The 26,367-nt window shown below is 23.5% G+C and overlaps 2 protein-coding genes across 9 annotated transcripts in view; both read left to right on the forward strand.

Moving 5' to 3' along the window:
- Positions 1 to 8,080, forward strand: part of LOC122503429 (mannosyl-oligosaccharide 1,2-alpha-mannosidase IA) — a 444,579-nt gene extending 436,499 nt beyond the window's left edge. For all 7 annotated transcript variants that reach the window (XM_043613963.1, XM_043613965.1, XM_043613967.1 and 4 more), the window contains 4 exons: positions 2,955 to 3,179; positions 3,314 to 3,528; positions 3,978 to 4,172; positions 6,490 to 8,080. In XM_043613963.1, the coding sequence (XP_043469898.1) occupies positions 2,955 to 3,179; positions 3,314 to 3,528; positions 3,978 to 4,172; positions 6,490 to 6,612 (758 nt within the window). In that variant the 3' untranslated portion in view covers positions 6,613 to 8,080. The remainder of the gene's footprint in view (positions 1 to 2,954; positions 3,180 to 3,313; positions 3,529 to 3,977; positions 4,173 to 6,489) is intronic.
- A 1,969-nt stretch (positions 8,081 to 10,049) lies between these two features.
- LOC122503426 (xaa-Pro aminopeptidase 1-like) overlaps positions 10,050 to 26,367 on the forward strand; it is a 75,791-nt gene continuing 59,473 nt past the window's right edge. The window contains exons 1-2 of one of the 2 annotated variants that reach the window (XM_043613959.1): positions 10,050 to 10,086; positions 10,683 to 10,939. In XM_043613959.1, coding sequence (XP_043469894.1) covers positions 10,846 to 10,939 — 94 coding nt within the window. In that variant the 5' untranslated portion in view covers positions 10,050 to 10,086; positions 10,683 to 10,845. Of the gene's footprint in view, positions 10,087 to 10,521; positions 10,940 to 26,367 lie in introns of those variants that run through there. The other variant, XM_043613960.1, reaches the window with a different exon arrangement.

Genomic DNA, 26,367 nt, shown 5'->3' on the forward strand with positions numbered 1-26,367 from the left:
AATTAAAGAGGAGAAGGAATAAGAAGCAAAAAGTACAAAGAGGAAGAGACATTCTTGTAGTCATAGTATATGTGGAGCCACAGCGTTCTTATTTATTCGGTAGCTGAATAAATTAGCAGTAACAATTCGCCTCTGTAATCGCTCTGAAATTTATCGTTGAGGCAGGTCACGACACGGAAGGTCAATTTTTTTTTATTCTTTTTCTTTTTTGCAAAACCCATAATTTACTCACTGTCCTTTGAATATACATACTAAATTTTTCGAAAAGAAATATTGCTTTTAGTATTTTTATGTTTCATATAAAGTTAATTGGAGAAATTGTGTCTAAAAGAGGCACCTTAGTGTTGTTATTGAAATTTTTTTTAAATTCTTTAGATTTAATCAAGCTTAATAAAGAGTTCTTGTAGTTCTTCTAAGGAAATCAAATTGAGACAGAAAACGAATCAAAATTATTTTTAAAAATTGTAATAAAATTCGTTACGAGAATTCAATTATTTTCATAAATTATTAAAATTCATCGCAAGAATTAAATTACTTTTACACAAATTTTATAAAATTTCTCGAAAGAATTAAATTATTTCCATAAATAATAAAATTCTTCAGAGCAATTCAATTATTTGAAATTTTTTAATTATTTTCGAAAATTCCTACAAAATTTTTTAAACTACTTTACTTATTTTCAAAAGTTTAATAAAATTCAAAGCGGAAATTCAAATAATATCATAAATATAATAAAATTTTCAAAGTAATTCAATTGTGTGAAATACAATTTTCAAGAAATTTTTTCAAAAGAAATCAATTATTTAAATATTTTAATAAAATTCTTTGTAAAAAAATTAATTATATTGTAAAATTTTGACAAAATTTCTTTATAGTTAAATAATTATTTTTATAAATAATAAAATTCATCGAAAAAATTTTAATTATTTTTAATCCAATTTTAATTAAGTTATTCGAAAGATTTGAATTATTCTTTTAAATTTTTACAAAATGAAAAAAAGAATCCAATTATTTAAAAAAATTTAATTAAATTCGTTACAAGAATTCAATTATTTTCATAAATAATAAAATTCGTTGTAGAAATTCAATTATTTAAAAGAAAATAAATTTTTTTACAGAATTTGAATTATTTTGAATACAGTTTGAAATAAATTCATCGAAAAATGTAATTATTTTCTAAAGTTTTATGAATATTCTTCGAAAGAAATGAATTATTTTTAAAAATTTTGATAAAATTCTTTTTTAGTTTTCAGTTGTAAGAATCAATTAGTTTTGCCATCAATTATTGATTTTTGTATTTAAATGATTGAATGTATGTAGAATTTTTGAATAAGAATTGATTTAAAAATAAATTACAGTTAAAATTGAAGAATATAATAATTGAATATTAAATGCGTTATAATATGAATTTTTATAGAAACTGTGATAAATTTGAAAAAAGTCTTACATTAATTAATGGAAAATTTTGTGAAATTTAATTGAAATAAATTTTATGTTTTAAAAAAATTAATTTTCTTATTTTTAAAAATTATTTTGAAATATAATCGAATTTTTGAAGAATTCTAAAATTTCTAATTAGAAGTTTGGAAATTAATTGAAGTTTAGAAGAATTTTGAATTGAAGTTATTACCAGGAAAAAAAAACATTTTTGATGGTAACCAGGAAAATGTCAGAGAAATACAGAATGAAATTTTTATGAATTTTGTGAATCGTCTAAAATAAGGTTTTTAGTAACCAAATTTAATTTTTCCATAGCAGCTACTTTTTTACTATACTTTTTCAGTCTTTGCTACTTTTTTATTCTTTTTTCAGTCCTTATGCTACTTTTTGATACTTTTTTAGTCTTAAAGATACTTTTTGCTACTTTTTTAAAACAAATTATTGAGTGAGAAGCCTGACTACTGGTATACAAATAAAAATGTTTCATATTGGTTCGTCTGACCAAAACTGCTTGCACCACTGATAAAAATTAAAAGAAATACAAATGATTGGTCTGACTAGTATTTAAATAACTACTGATTAAAAATTTAAAAAACTTTTGTTTCTACTACTTATGCAGATTAAACTATTTCAAACTTGGTCGTCTGACTAAAAATGACTTGTACTACTGATAAAATTTTTTAAAAAAGTGAAATGATTTGTCTGACTAAAATCTACGTTACTACTGACAGAAAATTAAAATTCATTGACTTCTCCTACTAATACAGATTTCAAAAATTCATATTGGTTCGTCTGACTAAAAACGACTTGTACTACTGATAGAAATTAAAAGAAATCCAAATAATTTGACTCTCTAAAAATTTAAGTTACTACTAATAGTCAATTAAAAAATTTGTTTCTACTACTAATAATACCGATTAAAATTCTGTATCTTTGTTTGTCTGACCAAAAATGACTTATACTACTGATAGAAATTTAAAAAAAAGTAAACTGTATGTCTGACTAAAATTGACGTTGCTAATTATAGAAAATAAGAATATTTTTGTTTACACTACCGATGAAGATTAAAATACTGCATATTGGTTTGTCTGACTAAAAATGACTTGTACTACTGATATAAATTTTCAAAAATATTCAAATGATTAAAATGATTTGTCTGACTAGAATCAAAATTACTATTACCAAAAAATTACAATTATTTGCTTTCTACTGCTAATACCGATTAAAATGTTGTATCTTTGTTCGTCTGACCAAAACTGACTTGCACTACTGATACACATTTTTAAAAGAATTCAAATGATTTGTCTGACTAAACTCGACGGTTACTACTGATAAAAATTACAATTTTTTGGTTTTTACTATTCATACAAATTTAAAAATTGCATTTTTGGTTCGTCTGACCAAAACTGACTTGTTCTACTGATAGAAATGAATAAAATTGAAATTAAGAGAAATTTAAAGAAATAAAATAATAAATGAATAGCTAATGAGTATAATTTTTTTCTTTATTTCAGATCACATGTCTTTGGGAGGATTGGGAGACAGCTTCTACGAGTATCTTCTAAAGGCTTGGATTCAATCAGGCAAAAAGGACACAGAAGCTAGAGAAATGTACGACGAAGCCATGGATGCCATCGATGAGAATATGGTTTTCAAATCCCCCGGAGGATTAATTTACGTTTCTGATTTGAAATACGATCGTGTGGACAGAAAAATGGGTCATCTTGCTTGTTTTGCCGGTAATGTTCCCATAATAAATCGATTGTAATTAAAAATATTTTTTCCATTTTTTTATATTCTATTTTAATTTCATTGGTAAATGTAAATAAAAAATTTTTTTTTTTCATTTTTCCTAATTGTCAATTAATTTCAGGTGGAATGTTTGCATTGGGCGCGAAAACTCAAAAGAAGTACTCAGAAGTGAGGGGGAAGAGACACATGGAAATTGCCGAAGGTTTGACGAATACATGCCACGAATCGTATGATCGCACTGCTACAAAATTAGGTCCTGAAGCTTTTCATTTTATTGAAGGCAACGAAGCGAGAAGTTTGAAGAGTGGTGAAAAATATTACATTTTACGACCAGAGGTAAGTTTTTCGAGAAAAGGACAATTTTTCTTATTAATGAGTAATGATAATTTTTCTTAATTTTTCTTAATTAATTTTTTTTTAATTAATTGTTAATGAGTAACTAAATAGAACGATAAATTATCTGGATATTAAATAAATAATAAGAGTAATTATAAACCAATTTCATCACATTTACTTGAACGGGAATAAAAGAGAAAATTGTCGAGCATCTTCTAATTGAAGTACTTTATCACTTTTTCTTTTTTTCATTCACTCCATTATTACATCTTTACCTCTTGCTTCAACTTTAGTTTCAACTTTAGTTTTCACTTTAATTAGTAGACGATTTCGTGTCATTCTAAAGAAAATTCTAATTGTTAAATAAACGTTTTCGCAATTAGTGCGCGAAGGTAACACTTTCTTTTATAATAAGTTTTTTTTTCAACGTTGTTTCTCCTTTTTTTCAGACATTTGAATCGTACTTTATAATGTGGCGTTTGACAAAGGATCAGAAATATAGAGAATGGGGATGGGAAGCTGTTCAAGCACTGGAAAAACATTGTCGAGTCCCTGGAGGATTCACGGGTCTTCATAACGTTTACTCGGTGGATTCACAGAAAGACGACGTCCAGCAAAGTTATTTCTTTGCCGAAACCCTCAAGGTATTGCAAAATAATAAATTACACGAATATTCTGAATTTTAATTAAACTCCAGAAAGTTCTCTCTTACTAGGAAAATTTCAACAATAGAATTCTTTAGTCGTAAAAACCAATTTAGTATTTTTTTCTTCTATTTGGGTATTATGAAAAAATAATTTTTACCAGGAAGTAAAAATTGTTTTTTCATGATTGCCACAAGTCAGAAAAATCATGAAAAAATCAGGGATTTTTATTAAAAGTACTAGAAAAAAAAAATTTTTTTAATTCATAACAAAATTCTGTATTTTCGAGTCTTTTTCGTTTACCTCATAAACAAGAAAATTACCACGAATTATAATACAAATTACAAAATCTTCAAATTTATATTTTTTTCTATATCTGAAAATAATTTCTTTTTAAATAACTTAAGTCTTGAGGAACTAGAATAAAACTACTACTTAGAAATTATTAAATGAATAATTTGAACTTCAAAAGGTTTCAATTTGAAATTTTATAAAACTTCAATTTTGAATGAATTAGAAATTTTAAAGAATTTAAGTTTTTGAAAATTTTTAATAATTCAAATTCTTCTGAAATTAGTTAAATTTTTTAATATATAGGTATATATATATTTAATTAATTATTGAAAATAATGGATTTATAGACAAATCTTAGTTAAAAATACCAAAAAACTTAAATTTTGGTGAAGTTACAAATAAAATTGCAGAAATACAATTATTTTCAAAAGCAATAAAATTCTTCGCAAAAGTTCAATTATGTTCAAAATAATTGAATTATTGCGAAGAAATTTATAAAAAAAAAATTTTTAAATTCTCGTCAAAATTTCAATTATGTTTATAAATAATAAAAATCTTGGCAGAAATTCAATTATTTTCAAAAATTTCAATAAAATTCTTGTCAAAATTACAATTATTTAAAAAAAATTTCCTCATTTAAATATTTTTCAATAACTACTAATTTTAATAAAATTTTCCAAAAGAATTCAATTTTTTTTTTAAATTATTTTTGTAAATTACAAAAGTTTCCCTGGAATTCAATTAGGTATTGAAAATAGAATTTGCAGAATTTAAAAAAAACAATTATTTAACATTTTTTTTATAAAATTCCTTTGCAATAATTCAATTATTTTTATAAATATTATAATACTTTACACGAATTCAATTATTTTCATAAATATTAAAATTCTTTTTAGAAATTCGATTATTTTCATAAATTTTTAAAAATTCTTTTCAAAAATTTAATTATTTTTATAATAAACAAAATTCTTCGACAAAATTAAATTATTTTCAAAAATCTCAATAAAATTCTTGTCAAAATTTCAATTATTTTTTAAAAATTTTGCACAATTCAATAATTTTCAATATCTATACTATTTAAATAAAATTTCCTAAAAGAATTGAATTATTTTTAAAAAATTATTTTTATAAATTACAAAAGTTTCCGTGGAATTCAATTATTAAAAATAGAATTTGCAAAACTTTTTTCTAAAAAAATCAATTATTTATCATTTTTTTATGAAATTCTTTGCAATAATTCAATTATTTTTGTAATTCCTCGCAAAATGTAATTATTCTTAAAAAAAATTATTAAAATTTGTCAAAAGAATTAAATTATTTTTAAAAATTTTAATAAAATTCGTCGTAAAAATTCTATTATTTTCATAACTAATAAAACTCATCGCAGAATTTCAATTATTTTTAATGCTAAAAAAAATTGAATTTTGGAAAAGTTTCAAATGATTGCAGAAAATCAATTATTTTAAAAAGTTATGAAAATTCATCGCAGAAATTTAATTGTTTCAGAATTTTCCAAAATTTTCGAAAAATTCCAAAGGAATTCAATTATTTACAAAATTTTTAATAAATATTTTCGAAATAATTCAATTATTTTCATAAATAATAAAATTTTCACATGAATTCAATTATTTAAAAATTTAAAATACAAAAGGTCAGAAAATTTAAAAACAAACATTAATGATTTCAAAAGACTTTTTTAAAATTCGTCGCAAGAATTCAATTATCACAGAAATTTAATTATTTTTATAAACTTGAATAAAATTCGTTGCAATAATTTAATTATTTTCAAAAGTAATAAAATTCTTCGCAGAAATTCAATTATGTTAAATAATTTTTATTAAACATTTTTTTGAGTATCTAATAATTTTTAGATTGAATCAAAATATTCTTTACGATCAAAGAAAAAGTTAAGATTTTGTCTGGAAATCAGGGAAAGGCAGAGAAAAACAAAATTAAATTTTTGTGTCAACACTGTTTTTTAAAAATATTTGTTAGCCCTAATAACTTGGTATTTTTTTTCCAGTACCTCTATCTACTCTTCAGCGATGACTCATTAATAAGCCTGGACGATTGGGTTTTCAACTCTGAAGCTCACATTCTTCCCATCAGAGGAAATCCTTATTATCGTTCACATTCATCTTTATAAACAACAAAAAAATAGACCCATCTCGATAGCAACAATTACAAGTTTGATTAAAAGAAAAAAAAATCTCCAGACATAATCTGCGATTATTCATAATTCCTGAAGAAAAAAAAATGTGGAATTTGAAAGAAAAAAACACTCAGTTATCTCAAATTAGATAAATGAGTCTTCAATACTGGAGTTTATTAGTCAATGAAGAGAAAAAAAAACCGACCTAATAGACAAACAATGCCAGATGTACTAATTATTCTGGCAGAATAACCAATAAACTACTTACTAAAAAGTAGAGAAAAAAAATAATAAAAAGGTCGATATTTAAGTCTGCATTGTAAATAGCGAGAAAGAGAAAAAAAAAAGTTGCAACTGTGTGTGAGTGTTTTATTGTCACTCTTTTTCTATTACCAATGATGAAATTATTTGTAAAAAAAAAGAAAAATTCTTTTCAGGTGTGTTCTTAAGTGTGTTTGTGTTTGTCTTTTTTTTTACCTTAAGAAAAATATCGATATTTTTTTCGATCTAAAAATTGACATTATTTACTGCATTTATTTTTACGCAAAAAAAAAAGCGTAAGAATATTTTAATAGAAAACAAATGAAATGTTTTTTAATTAAAAATTTTTTATTATAAAAAAATATTTAATAGTAGAATAATTTGAATTTCTTACTTTTATCCGTTTGCCGCATTTTAATTTAGAAGAATTTTGCATTTGCAATGAAGCAAATGTTTCGAATCATTGAAATAATTTGTTTGTCTGTCTTCCAACCAAAAAAAAAAAAAAATGAAAGTATATGATTTACGCTACGAAGGACTGCCTTGAAACTAATAATGTTTTAGACAATGTCAAAAAAATTGTTCGTTTCTCTAAAAAAGTAGTTTTTTTTTAGTTTTTTTCTTTTTTTAACTGTTTAGAGTGGAAAATGTAAAAATGCGAGTTTTTTCTTGTATAACGAAAGAGTGAGTGTTTGTTTTTTTTATGTAATAATGTAGCACACGTAAATAATCAGTGAAGTATGTCATGCAAATAGAGTTGTATATAAAAAAAAATTTAAAGAAAGTCATATTCTATATATGAGATTTAGCGAAAAATGTACACGATAAGCCTTGACTATATTTCAGGCGATAAAATCCATGAGAAATGCGTCAAGTTGAAATGACATTAATATCAAATTTCTTCACTATTACATAAAATTTCAATTTTGTTGCTTTTTTTCGATTGTACAGTTTACATTTTGAAATGTAAAAATTTGTAATTTTACACTAAAAAAAATTTTCCATCAGGGAAGATCTTTTATTTATTTAGTTACATTTTTTGTTTGTTTTGTACAATTTATTTTAGTTTCCATTTAACGCATTTCTTTATTAGTGATTGAAAGGTTTTTAAAGACTGGGAGATGAGAGAAAAGAGATATAATTAAAGTGCACATAGTTTGTTTATTTTATAAACGCGTGTACTGTTAGAAAAATAAACAGTTATCGCAAAAACTTTGATAACAATCTGTAACGGAAAAAGCAAATTAACAGCGACTTAGGGCCTGTGAATTACTTAATATATAAATAATTTGTTATTAGTTACAGTGGATGAAGGAGAATATTCACGAAAATATTTTTTTTTGTTATTAATTCTCGTTAGAAAAAATTTACTTTTTCACCAAGGGAACTGTATCAATTTTGCAATAGTTTTAGCAAAAAAATTGTCAAATTAACAAAACAAAATATTTCGCAAACAAAAAATTGGTTTTTACACAATTTTTCAGATATTGAGATTCTTGTAATTTTTTTTATTCAAATTTTATCTAAAAAACCAAGTTAAATCTTTTTCTCAACAATTTAAAAATTTTATTTTAAATCTGCTTTCTTCTGAATGAAGAAACAATTTTAAATCAATGATTGGAAAATAACACCACAAATTGAATTTAATTATTCAATTTAAATCATTTTTTTGTTTCGAAAAAATAAATTTCTGTTAAATAATTAAAGGAATTGTATTTGCAATCTTTTTTGAATAAAAGTAAAAAAAAAAACCTGAGTGTTTATAGTAAAAAGAACTCAAGAATTTTAATTAAATGACGCATCACCTTCGAGCATAAAGTAAATTTAAGATTTTTTAATCATAACCAGAGAGTAAAATCCGAGTAAATTAAATAAAAAATTTTGTAAAACAATCTGTTAAATAAATATTACAATAAAGTAAAATTTAGTCTATGCGATAAACGACGACGACGAAAAATTGTAAACTTTGATCGTGAAAGAGACGAGGATTATATTCTAATTTTTAGACAACTTATACATACTCCTGTGAATAGATATTTAATAATTTATTGTTAATTAAAGTATTTTATTTTCCACGATTAATGTAAAACGGAATTATGGGTAACATTTAACCGTAAATTGGGAAATTACACGTATTTCTGTTTCAAAAAAAGAAAACTGGAAGAAACATGGATTTTTCGATTGGAAAAAAAAGAATTCGAAAGCGATGTTTATTCTTGTTTTCTAAAAATTTTTTTAGAAGAGATGAAAAATTTGAATTTATTACGGATTTAAATTGTGAGGAAAATTTTTGATTTTTCTAATTAATACCATAATGACTCGTGCGACGAACTATTTCACTTGTAAATATGAATATATGCCGTAGCAATAATTGGGTTACTTTTAATATTATGTGATTATTACACTGTCATGAGTGAATTAAATAAATATTGATAATATATTACTTTTAGTGCTTTTCATCCAACCTTGATATTCAGAATATTTTTCTGCCTTTCTGGTTTTTTTTTCTATTCATGATTTTTTATAATTCTTTTTTAATCTTTTCTACTTCAAGTATTTTTCGAATTTCAGGGAATGAAAATAAATCATTTTTTTTTGTAGGGAATGAAAAGGAAAAAAAATATTTTCCGAATTGTAGGTAATGAAAAGAAAAAAAATTTTTTTTTTCCGAATTGTAGGGAATGAAAAGAAAATGTATGCAATTGCTTTTTTTTCTGATTCGAAATATTTTTCTCGAGTGAAAAATATTTATGCGGTTAGTGGACGTGTAAAAATATCATTGTGCATTTAACTGTATAAAATAGAAGGGGAAGAATATTCTTGAGGTGGAGGAAGCCGAAGAAGAGCAAAGAGTTTTGAAGATATGAGACACGTGGGACACATGGAATGAAGAGGGACGCCTGATTTGTGACTGTGGTGAACGCAGAAAGTTGTGAATGTCTACTTTAACGAGTGTCAGACACTAAGCCATAGACCAGATATGTCCGATCTCGCGAAGCACTCGTAACGCGCTCTTCTTTCCCTCGCGAATACCTTTCCTCAAGTGATAATTGAAAAAAATTGTTTAATCCTCAAATTAAATTGTTTCCCCCCTTTTATTATCATTTTTACTAATTATTTTTAAAAAATCTATTTTTTATCGAAAAAATGTAATTAAAATCAAAATGTGAAAAGAAATGGAAAAATAAATGAGAAATTAAAATACAAGTAAGGAAAATTAAAATACTTCCTCGATGGGAAAGTAAATTAAAAGTAAATTAAAAAAAAAAATTAAAATTAAAAAATGATTCTTTACACAAATAAAATTTAATTTAATTTTGAATAAGGAATTAAAAGGAACAATATTTCAAAAATATTTACAAAATACAAAATTTACTTTTACATGTAATTTGAAATTAAATTCTTAATAAAAAGTGTTGAAATAATAAAACAATAATTTTAGAAGAGATTTAAATATTAGTTGAATAATTTAATTGTTGAAATTAAATTCTTAATAAAAAGTGTTGAAATAATAAAACAATAATTTTAGAAGAGCTTTGAATATTAGTTGAATAATTTAAATTTAAATTAGTTCTTATTTAATGTCATAGTTTCAACTAAAATTAATTTCTGTCTCTCCAGAATTTTTTCCATAAACTCATCTGGTGGAAATTAAAAATTTTCAATATAAAATAAAAATTAGTACCTAAATTAAAAAGTAAATTAAAATTACAAGTAGGTAAATGGATTATGAAAGGCATTTTTGATTACTCCTGATATTTAAATAAACTTTTCCGGAAATTATCCTCGCGATTTTTTGGCAGAATATTGTGCATAGTATATAGTGAAAATGGAAATCTAAAAATATAAGGGTGATTCGTGTCGGGAAAGTGATTTTCAGAAGTGGTATAATCCCTTCCATGGTTTAGTGAAGTGACACTCTCGCGAACTGACCTTTGGAAGCCAACACTTTGTGGCCTTCCTGTTATGCTATTTCCTGTAACAAAACACGAAAACCAAGGACAGTCGAAAATGAAGAGAACTGCAATTAAATTAATTATAGTAGCAGTTTGTCTAATTGGTGAGTGAAAAATAAAATTGACAAAAAAAAAAGAATAATTTTAAATAAGGTTCTGTATTTTTAAAAAATTTAATATATTTAATCAGGTTCTAAAATAAAAAATAAATTTACAAAAAACGGTTCGAACTTTAAGGAATTAGGAAACAAATTCTTGTTCAAAAACCAGATGAATAATGGTTATTAACTTGTTAAGTTCAATGTCACATCCTTCGCTCTACTGTCATGGGCAAATCTCCCCTTTTTATTATTTTCATTGTATTCATAAAACGACGCGACATCAATATTTTTATATACTAATTTAACGAACCATGGGCAAAGGAAAAAATAGTTTAAACTTTAAACTCTCAAAATTTTTATATTTTGACTATGGTCATAAAAAAAAATATTTAAAAAAATATTTACATACAAAAATATTAATTATTATTATTATATATAAAAATATTTATATACAAAAATATTTTAAACCCATAAAATTTCTATCATATGGTTTTCTGGATAAATGTTGAAATAAATAAATATTTCTAGATTTTTGCCATAGTTCAAAATTTATCATTTCTACATTGTATAAATAAGGTCTACAATATTTATTATTCCACATTGTCCATTCTTTTTGTATACAATAAGAAACATTATTCCTAGTCGAAAATTTGAAAAAACTATAATTAAGATAATTTATTTCGATAATTATTCTCTTTATATTATGAAAGATTTTAATTTCAAATTGTATACGTGCATTCTTCTTCAATTTTAGAATCATTTTTTTTATTAGCCATGCTCTAGAATGTTTTCAAAATCTGAATTACCACATACCTTCATCAAAAGCTGTCAAAAGTATCTAATTACCGTCTTAAAAATGTTAATCACGAGAATTCTCTTTTACATACAATTTTTTAAAAGTTAATTTTTTTTTTTGAAAAATGGTAACATTTTCTATATGTTAATTATTCTTTTCATTTTTTTTTGTAAGTTTTTAATTGTTTTTTTTATATTAAATGGCTTTATAACAAGGAAAACTTTCGTTTGTTAGCTATATTGATGAGGGTTTAACAACATTTGATTGAGAGGAAGGAAGTTGTGTGTTGAAATCAGAGTTTATTTACACATCGTTTTAACTGTTCACTCAAACTTAAATGTGAATCGGTTTTTTTTTATTTTTCCTTTCTAAACAAAATAAATGTTCTAATGGATTTCTATTTTTTTTAATATTATTTTTTATATTTCTAATTTTTGACTAATTAATAATATAGTAAACGTAAACCATGAATTGATAAATCTATGCTTATTTATAGAAATTAGAATAATATTAATATAGGATATAGGTAAAAAAATTTAACTATACTAATTTATTAAATTTTACTGTACCCATTAGTATTAATTTAAAAAATTTACAGGCTTTGCACTCAATAATTTGTTTTAAAAAAGTAGCAAAACGTAGCATTAAGACTGAAAAAAGTATCAAAAAGTAGCATTAAGAATGAAAAAAGTAGTCAAAATGTAGCTACTATCGAAAAATTAAATTTCGCTACTAAAAAAGTTATTTTAGACGATTCACAAAATTCATAAAAATTTCATTCTGTATTTCTCTGACATTTTCCTGATTACCATCAAAAATGTTTTTTTTCCTGGTAATAACTTCAATTCTAAATTTTTCTAAACTTCACTTATATTCCAAACTTTTGATTAGAAATTTTAGAAATTTTAGCATTCTTCAAAAATTCGATTATATTTCAAAATAATTTTTAAAAGTAAGAAAATTTATTTTTTTAAAACATAAAATTTATTTCAGTTAAATTTGACAAATGTTCAATTCATTAATGTAAAACCTTTTTTAAATTTATAGAAATTTCTATAAAAATTCATATTATAATGCATTTAATATTCAATTATTATATTCTAAAATTTTAACTGTAATTTAATTTTAAATCAATTCTTATTCAAAAATTCTACAATAAGAATGCAATTGTTTAAATACAAAAATCAATAATTGATAGAATAACCAATTGTTTCTTAAAATTGAAAACTAGAAAAGAATTTAATCAAAATTTTTGAAAATAATTCATTTCATTCGAAGAATATTCATAAAAGTTTAGAAAATAATTACATTTTTCGAGGAATCTATTTTAAATTGTATTCAAAATAATTTAAATTCTGTAAAGAATTTTATTTTTCTTTTAAATAATTGAATTTCTGCAATGAATTTTATTATTCATGAAAATAATTGAATTTTTGTAACGAATTTTATTAAATGTTTTTAAATAATTGAATTCCTTTTTTCATTTTATAAAAATTTAATAGAGAATAATTCAAATATTTCGAATAATTAATTAAAATTGAAATAATTCAATTTTTTCGATGAATTTCACTATTTATGAAAATAATAATTTAACTTTTATAAACAAATTTTGTAACAATTTTAGAATATAATTAATATTTTACAAAGAATTTTATTAAAATATTTAAATAATTGATTTCATTCGAAAAAATGTCTTGAAAATTTTATTTCACACGATTGAATTACTTTGAAGAAGTTATTATATTCATAATATTAATTGAATTTTCACTTTGAATTTTATTAAATTTTTTAAAATTAGTATAAAGTAGGTTAAAAAATTTTGTGGAAATTTTCAAAAATAATTTAATTCCTATAAACAAATTTTTAGAAAATAATAAATTTCTTTTTAAAGAATATTTAAATAATTGATTTCTTTGAAAAAAAAATCCTTTGCTTTATTTCACATAATATTGAATTACTGTGAAAAATTTATTATTCGTATTATTTGAATTTTTGCTTTGGATTTTATTAATTTTTTTTTATAAATAATTGAATTCTTTTGAGAAATTTTATTAAAATAGGGTAAGTGCGGGTATAGTCGGACAGTACTAGTAGTCGGACACTTCCGTGTTTTTTGGCAAATAAATAATAATGCATTGTGATAATTACTTTAAAAAGTATACTAGACGAATGTGTGAAGTTTATATTTTATTAAAATAGTGTTATTTTCAAAAATAATTAAACAAGAAATATTTTATTTAATGTTTTAAAAATCATGGTGTCCGACTATAGATACAACCATTTTCGAGTAGCGCGATGAGTGGCACAAAGTTTTGTTGATAATTAATCATAAATATTAAATCTTATAGGGTTTAAATATTATATTAATAACTTCTAATATGCTTTAATTCCATTTTCCAGCCGATAGCAATTAAAAAATTATCTTTTTCACTTTATAAATTCAAAATATCTGACAGATGTCCGACTATAGAAACAAGGGGAAAAAGTGTCCGACTACTAAAGCATTCGTAATTTTTTATTAAAATGTTTATATTTTATTAAATACTCAACTATTTGTAACAAATTTATATGATTTTTAATCCTGAAGAACTCCTTTAATTAATAATGTGCTTATAAACACAGTAGATATTTGCTATTTCAAGAAAAAAAGCATAATTTAAGATTGTATCCTTAAGTGTCCGACTACTAGTGCATTTACCCTATATAAATTTGTATATCAAAATAAATAAAATAATGGATATTGAAAATATTTGAATTTCATTATTTGTGAAAATGACTGAATTCTCGCAAAAGATTTTCGAAAATGTTTTGAAATAATTGAATTGTGTCAAAGAATTTTATAAAAAAATTTCTAATTGTTTCTAAGAAGAATTTTATTAAAATTTTCAAGAATTATTTCTTTATTTCAACTATTAGCGAATTTAAACTTGTAAAAATTGTCAAAAATAGGAAAAAGTGCTTTTAGTGTCACAAATTTAAAAAAAAAGTGTCCATATAGTAGCTAATAAAAAAAGTAGTAATTAGTAGGTTTTAGCAGATCAGTGGGAAGCCCAAATTTAGTAAAATTTAATTTATCCTTAATTGTTACCATATAAATGAAATTTATTAAATTTTTTGCATTTTTATTTTGACTTTGCTATATGGTCTAAAAGTACAAGTCGCAGAGAGAAGTGTCAGGAAATATCTTGTTTGACGGTATCTTGATGTTCTACATACAATTACGCGGATTCTAAATTTACCCTGCAACCTTCGAAAGAACGCGTTATACTTTCTCCGAAAAATCCTTTTTTTTTATTGAAATATTTATTGTAAACAGTTTCACGCGGTAAACAGAATTTAACTTACAAGAGAGTTTTTAATACATAAACTTTTCAATTTTTCGTTTTATTAGCTAAAGATTGAATTTTTATTTATTACTATGATTGTACATTATATTTTTGCCTTATCTTAAAACTAAGAATAGAAATCTATTCTAAAATCGCAATAGAAAAAGAAATGGTAAAAAATTTTGTGAATTTTTTAAAAAGTCTATTCTTAGATATATTTTCTAGTGTCCACTTGTTTATTTAAATCTTCTCAAGTTCCAAGAAAATACTGGTCACGATGCTTCAGATTTGTCTCACATGTCTACTATATAGAAATCGAGTGAATCAAAATTTATTTTCAGTCTTCAATTTAGTATTTAGTATTTAGTGATTCCACTAATTTTGCATAGTAATTTAGTTCTCAAAAAATATTTAATATAATTCAATAAATAATTTAAATAACGAAAATTTTTATTAGAAATTTTTATTAAGACTGATTGTAAATCAGTCTTAAAATGTTAATTTTTATATTGAAAGCCATTTGTCTATATTAAAGCAATTTTATTCTATTTTATAAATTCCTATTATCAATCAGATGTTTTAAAATTCGTTTTTGTCCCTTGATTTTTATATACTAGGTAAACATTTTTCTTTTTGAGAATAATTTTAGGATTTACTTTTTTCTTTATATTATTCTATTTCTCGAATATGTAAATAGTGAAAGAATTTCACAATTAAGAATCATTTATCTTTTTGAAAAAAAACTGGTTTGCCTGCTTGGGATTTTAATTCGGATGGAATTAATTACATATTAGAAACTAGAATTTTTATTCAAATTATATCCTCTATAGTAGAAAACGAGTTAATGAATTGTCTTGTCATTTAAATAAGTTGGTTCACTTTTTTTTAATCTAGATTATAAAATGATCTTTCTTCTTGTATGCATTACGCGAAATGTGCTAAAATGACAAAAGTGAATGTTTTTATTTTTTTATTATTATAATAAATATAAACAGGAAAATGAGTAAATTAGAAAGAGGTTGCAATTATTTCGCATAGTTAAAAAGACTTTAAATTTTTTTTTTTTTGAGAGAGAGAGAGAGAGATAAAAAAGTGAAATTTAACTGAATAAAATTAACCTTGAAATTGAAACTATATTTATATACAAAAGTGGAAAAAAATTGCCGTTGGAAATACATCAACACGAGAGAGATATATGCGTCGGAGCATCGACCGCAGCTTTGCTTAAACTGAACTTCCTGGTTTCCAAATGGGACGACATTCAGTGAAACAAGCTCAATAAATTAAATAGCTACATTTTCGAACTCACAAGATGATTCATTGTTGCATTCAATGTAATTTGAATTTATTTCAGTTGAAATTATATTTATATTCGAATTTTGCTCTTGAAATATATTTTTTAAATATTACGAATTGCTTTCTAAATAACAACCTTCTTTTATCACCAACAAAAGCAGGCAAGAGTGACTAGAAATCAAAAAACTATTCTCAAAAATTATAATCAAATTCTTTAAAACGATTCAATTATTTTCAAAAAATATTCGAAATTCAATTATTTTCATAAAATTTCGCAAAAGAATTCAATTATTTAAAAAAAAATTGATAAAATACATCCAAAATTCAATTATTTTCACAAATAATAAAATTTCCACAGGATTTCAATTAATTTAGAATAGAATTTGCAAAAAAAATTTCGAAAACATCAATTATTTAAAAAATTTTTTATACAATTCTTCACAATAATTCAATTATTTTCACTAATAATAACAATTTTAATGGAAATTCAATTTTTTAAAAAAATTTTTGTTAAAATTCTAAGCAAGAATTCAATTATTTTCGTAAATAATAAAACTCGTCGAAAAATTTCAATTATTTTTAATACACTTTTTTAAATTAATTAATCGAAAAATTCAATTATTCAAAAAACTACAAGAATTCAATTATTTAAAATAAAATTTTAATAATATTTTGTACATTTCGAATCAATTAATTATTTAAAACAATATTTATAAAATTCTTATGAAGAATTCAATTATATTCAAAATTAACAAAATTTTCCACAGAAATTTTTCCACAAAATACTTTCTTTTTAAACATTTTAATAAAATTTGTGTCATTAATTCAATTACTTTCACAAATAATAAAATTCTTCTCAGGAATTCAATTATTTTTGAAAAATTTTAATAAAATTCTTTGCAACTATTCAATTATTTTTAGAAAAAAGTAAAATTCATAGCAGGATTTCAATTATTTTTAAATAGATATTTACAGGAATTGCTCAAAATAATTGCTCAATTCTTCAAAAAAAATCGATTGTTCAAATTAAGATTTTTATAAAATTCTCCCCAGTAATTCAATTATTTGAAAAGAAATGCAATAATGTACTTTGCAAGAATTCATAATTTTTTTTTTTTAGAAATAATTAAAATTTTCCTCGCAAGAATTCAATTATTTAAATATTTTAATAAAATTCGTTGCAAGAATTCAGTTATTTTCATAAATAACAAAACTCATCAAAGAATTTTGATGAAAAATTCAGTTATTTTTGCAAATAAAAGGTTTCTGCAAGAATTCAATTATTTAAAATAAAATTTTCATGATATTTATAATATTTCGAAAACATTAATTATTTAAAACAATGTTTATAAAATTCTTATGAAGAATTTAATTTTTTTCAAAAATAATAAAATTTTTCACAGAAATTCAATTCATTTTAAACATTTTAATAAAATTTTTCGCATTAATTCAGTTATTTTTTTAATTAATAAAATTCTTCTTAGGAATTCAATTACTTTTAAAAAATTTAAAAAAAAATTCTTAGCAACTATTCAATTCATCGCAGAAGTTCAATTATATTTTTAATACAATTTTACAGGAATTGCTCAAAAAGGAAATAATTCTTAAAAATTTAATTTTAATTCCTCGAAAAAATTAATTGTTTAAAGAAATGTTTTTCTAAAATTCTTTGGAAGAATTTAATTATTTACAAAAATATTAGAATTTCTCATAAGAATTCAATTTTTTACAAATATTTCAATAAAATTATTCTATTATTCGAAAGAAATCAATTATTTTAAAATTTAAATAGAATTTTAATTAAATTTTTGTGAAATAATTCAAATATTTTGAGTGATCAATTTTCAATTAAATTAAATTTCAATTAAATTCTTTACAAAATTCAATTATTCGCACAGATAACATTATTCATCACAAGAATTCAATTATTTAAAAAAATTCTAATAACATCGTTCGCAAAAATTCAATTATTTTCAAAAAAATTTAATCAAATGCCACAAAGACATTTAATTATTCTCAAGAATTTTAACAGAATTCTTTGTTAAAATTTAATTATTTTGGAAAACTTTTCGCAATTCAATGACTTTCAATAAATATATATATCTACTATTTTCATAATATTTCCAAACAGAATTTAATTATTTAAAAAATGTTTTGTAAAAATCTTCGTAAGAATTTGGATTCTTTTCATATTTTTTCTTTTCTTATTCTTTTCATGAATAATAAATATTTCTCAGGAATTCAATTATTTAAATTAAAATTTGCATAAAAATAAGTCGAAAAAAATCAATTATTTACAAATTTTTTACAAAATTCTTCACAAGAATTAAATTATTTTAATAAATATTTAAACTCTTTCATGAATATTAAAATTCGTTGCAGGAATTCAATTTATTATAGTGATAGGATATAAGAAAGAAGTAAATATTTTTGATGAAAATTAGGAAAAAGTCAGGAAAATAAAAATTATTGAATAGAATATTCTAGTCAGTTTTCTGAAGTGTCTAAAATGAGTTTTTTTGGTTGTCAAGTTTAATTTTTCGATAGCTACTTTTTTGTACTCCTTTTCTTAGTTTGGAAGTAACTTTTTGTTGATACTTTTTTTAAATTAATTATCGAGTGCGAAGTCTGTATAAATAATATTTATTGAATAAACTATTATTATAAATTATTATTGTAAATAATATTATTATATATAAAATATTATTATAAATAATATTATTATAAATAATATTATTATAAATAATATTATTATAAACTATTATTATTATTATAAATATGATGATGCAACGACCGATGAATGTATGGGTATTTAATATATATATGTGAGAAACCACCTGTAGAGTTTGAAACTGCGTTGATGCTCCTCAACTATTCTGCTGCCTTGTGAGAAAGGGGCGCCGAGAAACCAAACGAAACAAGTGTAGGCTGAGTTATAATGACTCTCTTCAAAACAAATCCAATATCTAAAGAGTAGACTAAACTCCTAACGAAGAATTACATTTCTCCTTCTTTTAAAAATTCAATTACACGAAATTCTCTCTCTTTATAATCGTTACATTTGCGTTGAAACATTTACAAGAAAAACATTAAATATATATATTAATAAACATTAAATAAATATATGAAAAGCATGAAAGAAATCGTGGAATATTTTAAAAATAGTTGGATCATAAAATTCTGTATAAAAGAATTTCTACTGCATCTAATTATTCTGTCTATGAGGATTAATCATACTTTCTATATTTAAAACCCCTTTTCACTCTATATAAATGATCGTTCTAGTTTTTTTTCTAATTGTTTCTTTTGATAAGTTTGAAAAAAAATTCTTTGGAAATATTGTTTGGAAAAAAATGAATGTGAATAAAATTAGATGGGAATCGTGAATGTTGTATACGTATGTTTTCATGGCTCTTCTATGCGGAGTGTACATGGTCAATACATTCTCATTCAGTAGACAGGTTGGCATACCTACGGAGGCTGAACAGGTATGTTTAGAGCTTAGTTCAAGCGAACTACCTCCTCGGATCTTCTGTTCTCCGACTATTTCTAAACTTAAGTTTACCAACAAACGACGGATAACTAAAGATGGTTCTATGTCTATTTTCCTCTAATCCGCTTCCTAATCTCCAGCTTAGTTATATTTGGTTGTATTCAGGGCCTGATGCTATACTATATACATTAACCCCAATTATTTCCCCTCTATTTGTGTTGGTATAGAAAATGTTGTCTGTGATGCTTGGATCTTCATCCAGGTCTCTTCTACCTTACACTTCATTGTAGAGTTGCATAGTCAGCATGGCAAAGGTTTCTCGTATATCCACATGTATAGCCTACCCTTTGCTATATTGCCTTCACTAACCATTCTATAATTTAAAATTAAGATATTTCTAACTTTTAGATGTCGCACTTGAACATTAGTTTTTTTCACGATTGGTTCAATTATTACTATTTTTTTTATTTACAATAAAGTCTTTAATTAGTTGCTTCAGATAAGCGGGAATTCAGGAAAAAGTTGGGGATTTTTATTAAAAGTATACTGGAAGACATTAAATTTTTAGAATTCTTAAAAAAATTCTGAATTTTGGTGTCTATTTTCTTTGCCTCATAGTAACTGTGAAATTACCATCAATAAAATAAATTCTAATACAAAACCTTTCATTTTTTCTAATTCTACCAATAATTTATTTTTAAATAACTTCATTCTTTAAGAAACAGAAGCAAAAAAATTATTCCTTAGAAATTATTTAATGAACAATTTTCCTTAAGTAGATCAAAATTAAAATTGAATTCTAAAAGAGTTGCGTTTATAATTTTTATAAATAGATCAACTTCAAAATGTTTCAAATTGAAATTTTATAAAATTTCAGTTTTCAATAAATTTGATAGTTTAAAGAACTTAGATTTTTGAAAAATGTATTAATTAAAATTCTTCTAAAATTAGTTAAATTTTTCAAAACATATATATAATTAATAATTAATAATAATGGATTTATAGAAGAATTTTTCAAGTTGAAAACATTTGAATTTTGGAAAAGTTACAAATAATTGCAGAAATTCAATTATTTTCTCAAAAGTATATAATAAAATTCTTCATAGAAATTCAATTATGTTTAGAAATTTAAAAGAATGTTGGTCAACATTTTAATTATCTTTATAAATAATAAAATTCTTCTCCGAAATTAAATTTTTTTAAAAAAGTTTAATAATTTTATTTCATTTTAATATAATTATAATAAGAATTCGAATTTAAAAAAGAAAGAAAAGTGCGTTATTCTATAGAAAGACCAGATGCGATTACAACCATTTAAAAGCGTTTAAAAGTAACAAATAAAATTTTCTACCCTTGCGGATGTTGTAAAAAAAACATCTCAGCAACAATCTAGGTTGTTAACAGTCCATAAAAAATAATAAAACTAAAAAGAATTTAATTTAAACATGTTTTTATGACAATTATGATCTAATGCTATTTCGGCTGTGGTTAATTTTTTTAAAAGCGTTTAAAAATTACAAGAAAATTTTTTATCGTCCAGGATGTTGTTCAGCAACATTCCAGCAATTATCTTAACTATCAACAGTCCATAAAAAATAATAAAATTTAAAAGAATAGAACTTAAACGTCTTTTCATAACAATTGTGATCTTCTGCTAGTCTGCGGCTGTGATTTCTTTTTTTAAAAAGGGCTTAAAAATAACAGCAAAATTTTCCATCGTCCAGGATGTTGTTCAGCATCATCCCAGCAACAATCTAGGATGCTAGCATTCCATAAAAAATAATAAAATTAAAAAGAATAAAATTTAAACGTCTTTTCATGACAATTATGATCTTCTGCTAGTCTGCGGCTGTGGTTAATTTTTTTTTAAAAGCGCCTAAAAATTACTACAAAATTTTCTAACGTCCAAGATGTTGTTCAGCAACGTCTCAGCAACAATTTACCTGGTTAGCAGTCCATAAAAAATAATAGAATTAAAAAGAATAAAATTTAAACGTCTTTTCATGACAATTATAATGAAACTCATCGCAGAATTCCAATTATTTTTAATTTAATTTTAATCAAATTCCTCTAAAAATGTAATTATTCTGAAAAATTTTATTAAAATTCTTCGAAAGAATTAAATTATTTAAAAATTTGTTGATAAATTCTTTGTGAGAATTTAATTTTACAAATCATTCAATTATTTCAAAATTATTTATTTTTGTATTTAAATAATTGAATTCTTTAAGAATATTTAAATAAAAATTAATTTAAAAATTAATTTCAATTAAAATCAGATTCTTTATAAAAAGTTTTGGTTCATTAAAGTGACGATAAATTATTATTTAACAATATCGTCATCTGTTAAAATATATTCTCTAGATTTTTTCTACAAACTTTGGATAATTAACAAATTGTCTATTTTCTTTAGTTGCTAATGAAAGTTAATAAAAAGAAAGCATGCAAAATGCAATTTTCAAGATTATGTAATCAACCTTTCACCTAATCGTAAAACTAAACATTTTTATTCTTCACACATTAAAAGATCCATAACTGTTATATAGAGTTTCGTACTAAAAAAACGTATTTTTTCAAATGAGAATATATTATCCATTATATTGATGACACAAAATTTTAAAATACGTATATCATTATTCATCCTAATCGAATTATAGTAATTATAATATTTGTCTAATTTAAATTATAATATACAGAGTCAAAACAAATTAAATAAATTCATATATATAAGATATATCGAAAGAATATTCGAAGCATAAAATATGAAAATTGTAAATAGATGAATGTTAATGTAAATCATCTTTCGAATTTAGGAAAAGGATAAGATGTAAAGATTTAAATTTATTATCATAATAATAAAGACATACATGAAAATAGAATTTGGAATTGAGAGCGCAGTGTAAATGTTAAAGTTATAAACTGTTTGTAATTCATATCCGAAGTCAACAGAAGCAATATTTTATAAAACGGCTTAACCCCTTAACAGTCCATGGCCCATATATGGCCACGAAAAGTCGTGCCACCTTTGCGTCTGTGGCCATATATGGCCATCTCAAAAAAAAAATACTAAACATGATTTGATTTTAGTAGCGAAGTACATACTACTGTTTTTGGGGTCGCTGAATCCGAATCTGAAGTCAGATTTAAAAAATTCAAAATGGCGGACCCAAAATGTTGACTTCGAAAAATAAAAAAATTTCAAATTCGTTTTAAACTCGTTACTTGGGGGGTTTTCGGGGTCTCTGATTACAAATATGATGTCAGATTTTTAAAATTCAAAATGGCGGATCCAATATGGCGGATAATTTCAAGATTGATGCGATTCGATTAAAATTCGTTTCTCGGGGGTTTTTGGGGTCGCTGAATTTGAATTTGATGTTCGTTTTACAAAATTCAAAATGTTGGATCCAATATGGCGGATAATTTCAAAATTTATGCGTTTTGATCGAAATTCCGTTCCCGGGGTTTTTTGGGGTCGCTGAATTCGAATTTGATGTTCGTTTTTCTAAATGCTAAATTTTGGATTCAATATGTCGATCAAATTTTTTGAATGTTGACAAATTTGTCTAAAATGTTTACTCAGGGGTTTTTGAGGTAACTTCATATTTTTTTCGCATCAATCTTGAAATCATCCGCCATATTGGATCCGCCATTTTGAATTTTGAAAATCTGACATCATATTTGTAATTAGAGACCCCGAAAACCCCCGAGTAACGAGTTTTAAGGGAATCTGAAAAAAAATTTTTTTTTGAAGTCGACATTTTGGGTCCGCCATTTTGAATTTTTTAAATCTGACTTCAGATTTGGATTCAGCGACCTCGAAAACCCCCGAGAAATGAATTTCCCTTAAAACGCTTTAATTTTAAAATTATCCACCATATTTGGTCGCCATATTGGATCCGCCATTTTGAATTTTCAAAAATTAACCTCAAATTCGAATTCAGCGACCCCAAAAACCTTATATATGATTAAATCATATTTTTTTGTAAACTTTTTTTTCGGACCGTTTTTGGACCACAAGCGATTTTCAACTAGACTGCGAAGGGGTTAACATTCGAAATTATAGTTTGGCTTCACTTAATATTCAAGAAACATAAATTTCATTTAGACGATGAAGCTATGAAATATTTTGCTCTCGATTAAATAATTTGGAGAGCGCTTTTGAGTAATTTATGTTAAAATAAGCATATCTGTAGTCGTAGAAAGTTTAATTTTTTCCAGTACTTTTAATAAAAATCCCTAACTTTTCCCTGATTTCTCGGACCAATTCTAATAAATTTCAAAAATATAAAAAAAAAAAAAATTAGTTTAGTAAAGTTGCTTAATAACAACTTAGCAACTAGATAACAACTGAGCAACTAAAAGTTGCTTAAAAACTATAAAAAAAAAGAAATTAAATTTTATTTTTAGGACGAAGAAGAAAAACATTGGTTTGGTCAAGAAAATTGGTAAAATACTCCCTGTCAAGTATTCTATAACTTTCTGAAATCCTGGTTCCTCACTCGATTCAGGTTCTCATCACCATTGTCCAGAAGCGGTCAAGCGTCCTTAAGGGAAACATTCCAAGTGCAAACATAGTAATAACGTATAAAGGATTCTCTGACACAATTCCTAAAGAAAAATTAAAAATTATTTGTTAATTGTAGTCAGTAAAAATACTCTTTAATTAAAATTTAAAATTTTTTTTTGAAAAATTTAAGTTGAAACCTAAATAGAGCACACTCATGACTTTTTTCCTTAAACGAATATATAACAAAGTAAGAAGAACGGATGAAACGGTTTATCAAATTCACGATAAGAAATCGAATAGCAGAAAATCGATTCATTCAGAAAGTGTATCTAAAGAAGTTTAGTATTTTCATTCCAGATTATTAACTATGTGCTTAATTTTCCACTTTCTATTCATTTTTTTATTAATTCTTAGGGTTCCGTACTAATCGACGTTATCCTACAGCCAATTTTTTTAATACTGAATTATTTAATATTAATATTAATATTAATATTAATATTAATATTAATATTAATATTAATATTAATATTAATATTAATATAGTTAATTGGATTTTACAGTAAATTATAAAAACCTCGTGAGATAAATTTAAAATTAAATAATAGAAAAATGTAAAATAAATAAAAATAATTTTCGTAGCAAAGTTTGATGATGAGAGAAAGACGAGGAATCCGCAAGTGCACAAGCACTCTAGAATGAACAAAGAACATTTCACGCTCATCTTGTTAGTACATGGTCTACTAGGGTTGCATGACAAGCTTGCCTGTCACTTTGTACCGCAGAGTCGATTCGTTCACTATCCTTTTCGAAGCATTCCGATATCTCTTTCAAATTTGTTTTCCTTCTCTAAAACTGTATGGGAGATAGCGCCAAGATTAATACTGGCGAGTGAAAGCGATAATGGGTGTTAAATTCTGAAGCATTGAACAAAGAAAAAACGTGCAAGATATCAGGAGAGAATGAACGACAAGGAGTGGCACATTAACTGACTCTATAGACATGAACCGTTCATTGTTGCTAGAGCTCTTGAATAAAAAGGTTCATTATCGATGTTTCCCGCACCATTCATCTTTATTATTCACTCAATTATTTTTTCTATCAGTAAACGCACGTTTTCATTGATAGAAAAAATAATTGAGTGAAAGAAAAAATCATTGATCGCAAAGAAAAAAAAATTGTATTGGTCTTTTAAAGAAAAAGAAATACCTAATGTCTCTTTGAAATATATAGGTATATAAAATTTTAAATTAAATTAAAATTTTAATATTTTATTTATTTTAGTTATAAACGGATTTACAAAATTACACCCTTTTACTTTTATTTTTATTCTTATTTTACTATATTCTCTAATCTTCTAAATAAATGCTCGAAATTTTTTTGCAATATTATTACAACAAAAAATATCGAGCCATTATTTAGAATATTTTGTAATATGTGACGTGCTTACAATGTCACAGAAATCATGAAATACAGGAAAAATTCTGGGTTATTTTTATTAAAAAAGTACTGGAAAAAAATTTAATTTTTAGAATTTATAAGAAAATTCTGAATTTTGGTATCTATTTTGTATGCCCCATGAAGTATTAATTATGAATTTTAGAAGCTCGTTTACAATTTTTATAAATAAATATAAATGTTTAAATTTAAAATGTTAAAAATGTTCAATTATGAATAAATTTAATTATAGAAATTTTATATTAATAAACGTAGATTTTTGAAAAATTGAATACACATTCTTCTGATAAAATTATAGTTGATGATAATAAAATGAAATTAATTATTATTAAAAATATGAAAATAATAGATTTATAGAAGAATTTTAGTTAAAGTAACACTAAAAAAAATTAAACTTTGGAGAAATTATATAAAATAATTGCAAAAATTCAATTATTTTCAAAAAAATAAAATTCTTTGCAAAAATTCAGTTATGTTTAAAAATTTTAGAAAATTCCTGTCAAAAATTCAACTATCCTTGTTATAGTATCTTTATAAATGATAAAAATTTTACGT

The sequence above is a fragment of the Leptopilina heterotoma genome, unplaced genomic scaffold (assembly GCF_015476425.1).
Source record: "Leptopilina heterotoma isolate Lh14 unplaced genomic scaffold, ASM1547642v1 Lhet_261, whole genome shotgun sequence".
Lineage (NCBI taxonomy): Eukaryota > Metazoa > Arthropoda > Insecta > Hymenoptera > Figitidae > Leptopilina > Leptopilina heterotoma.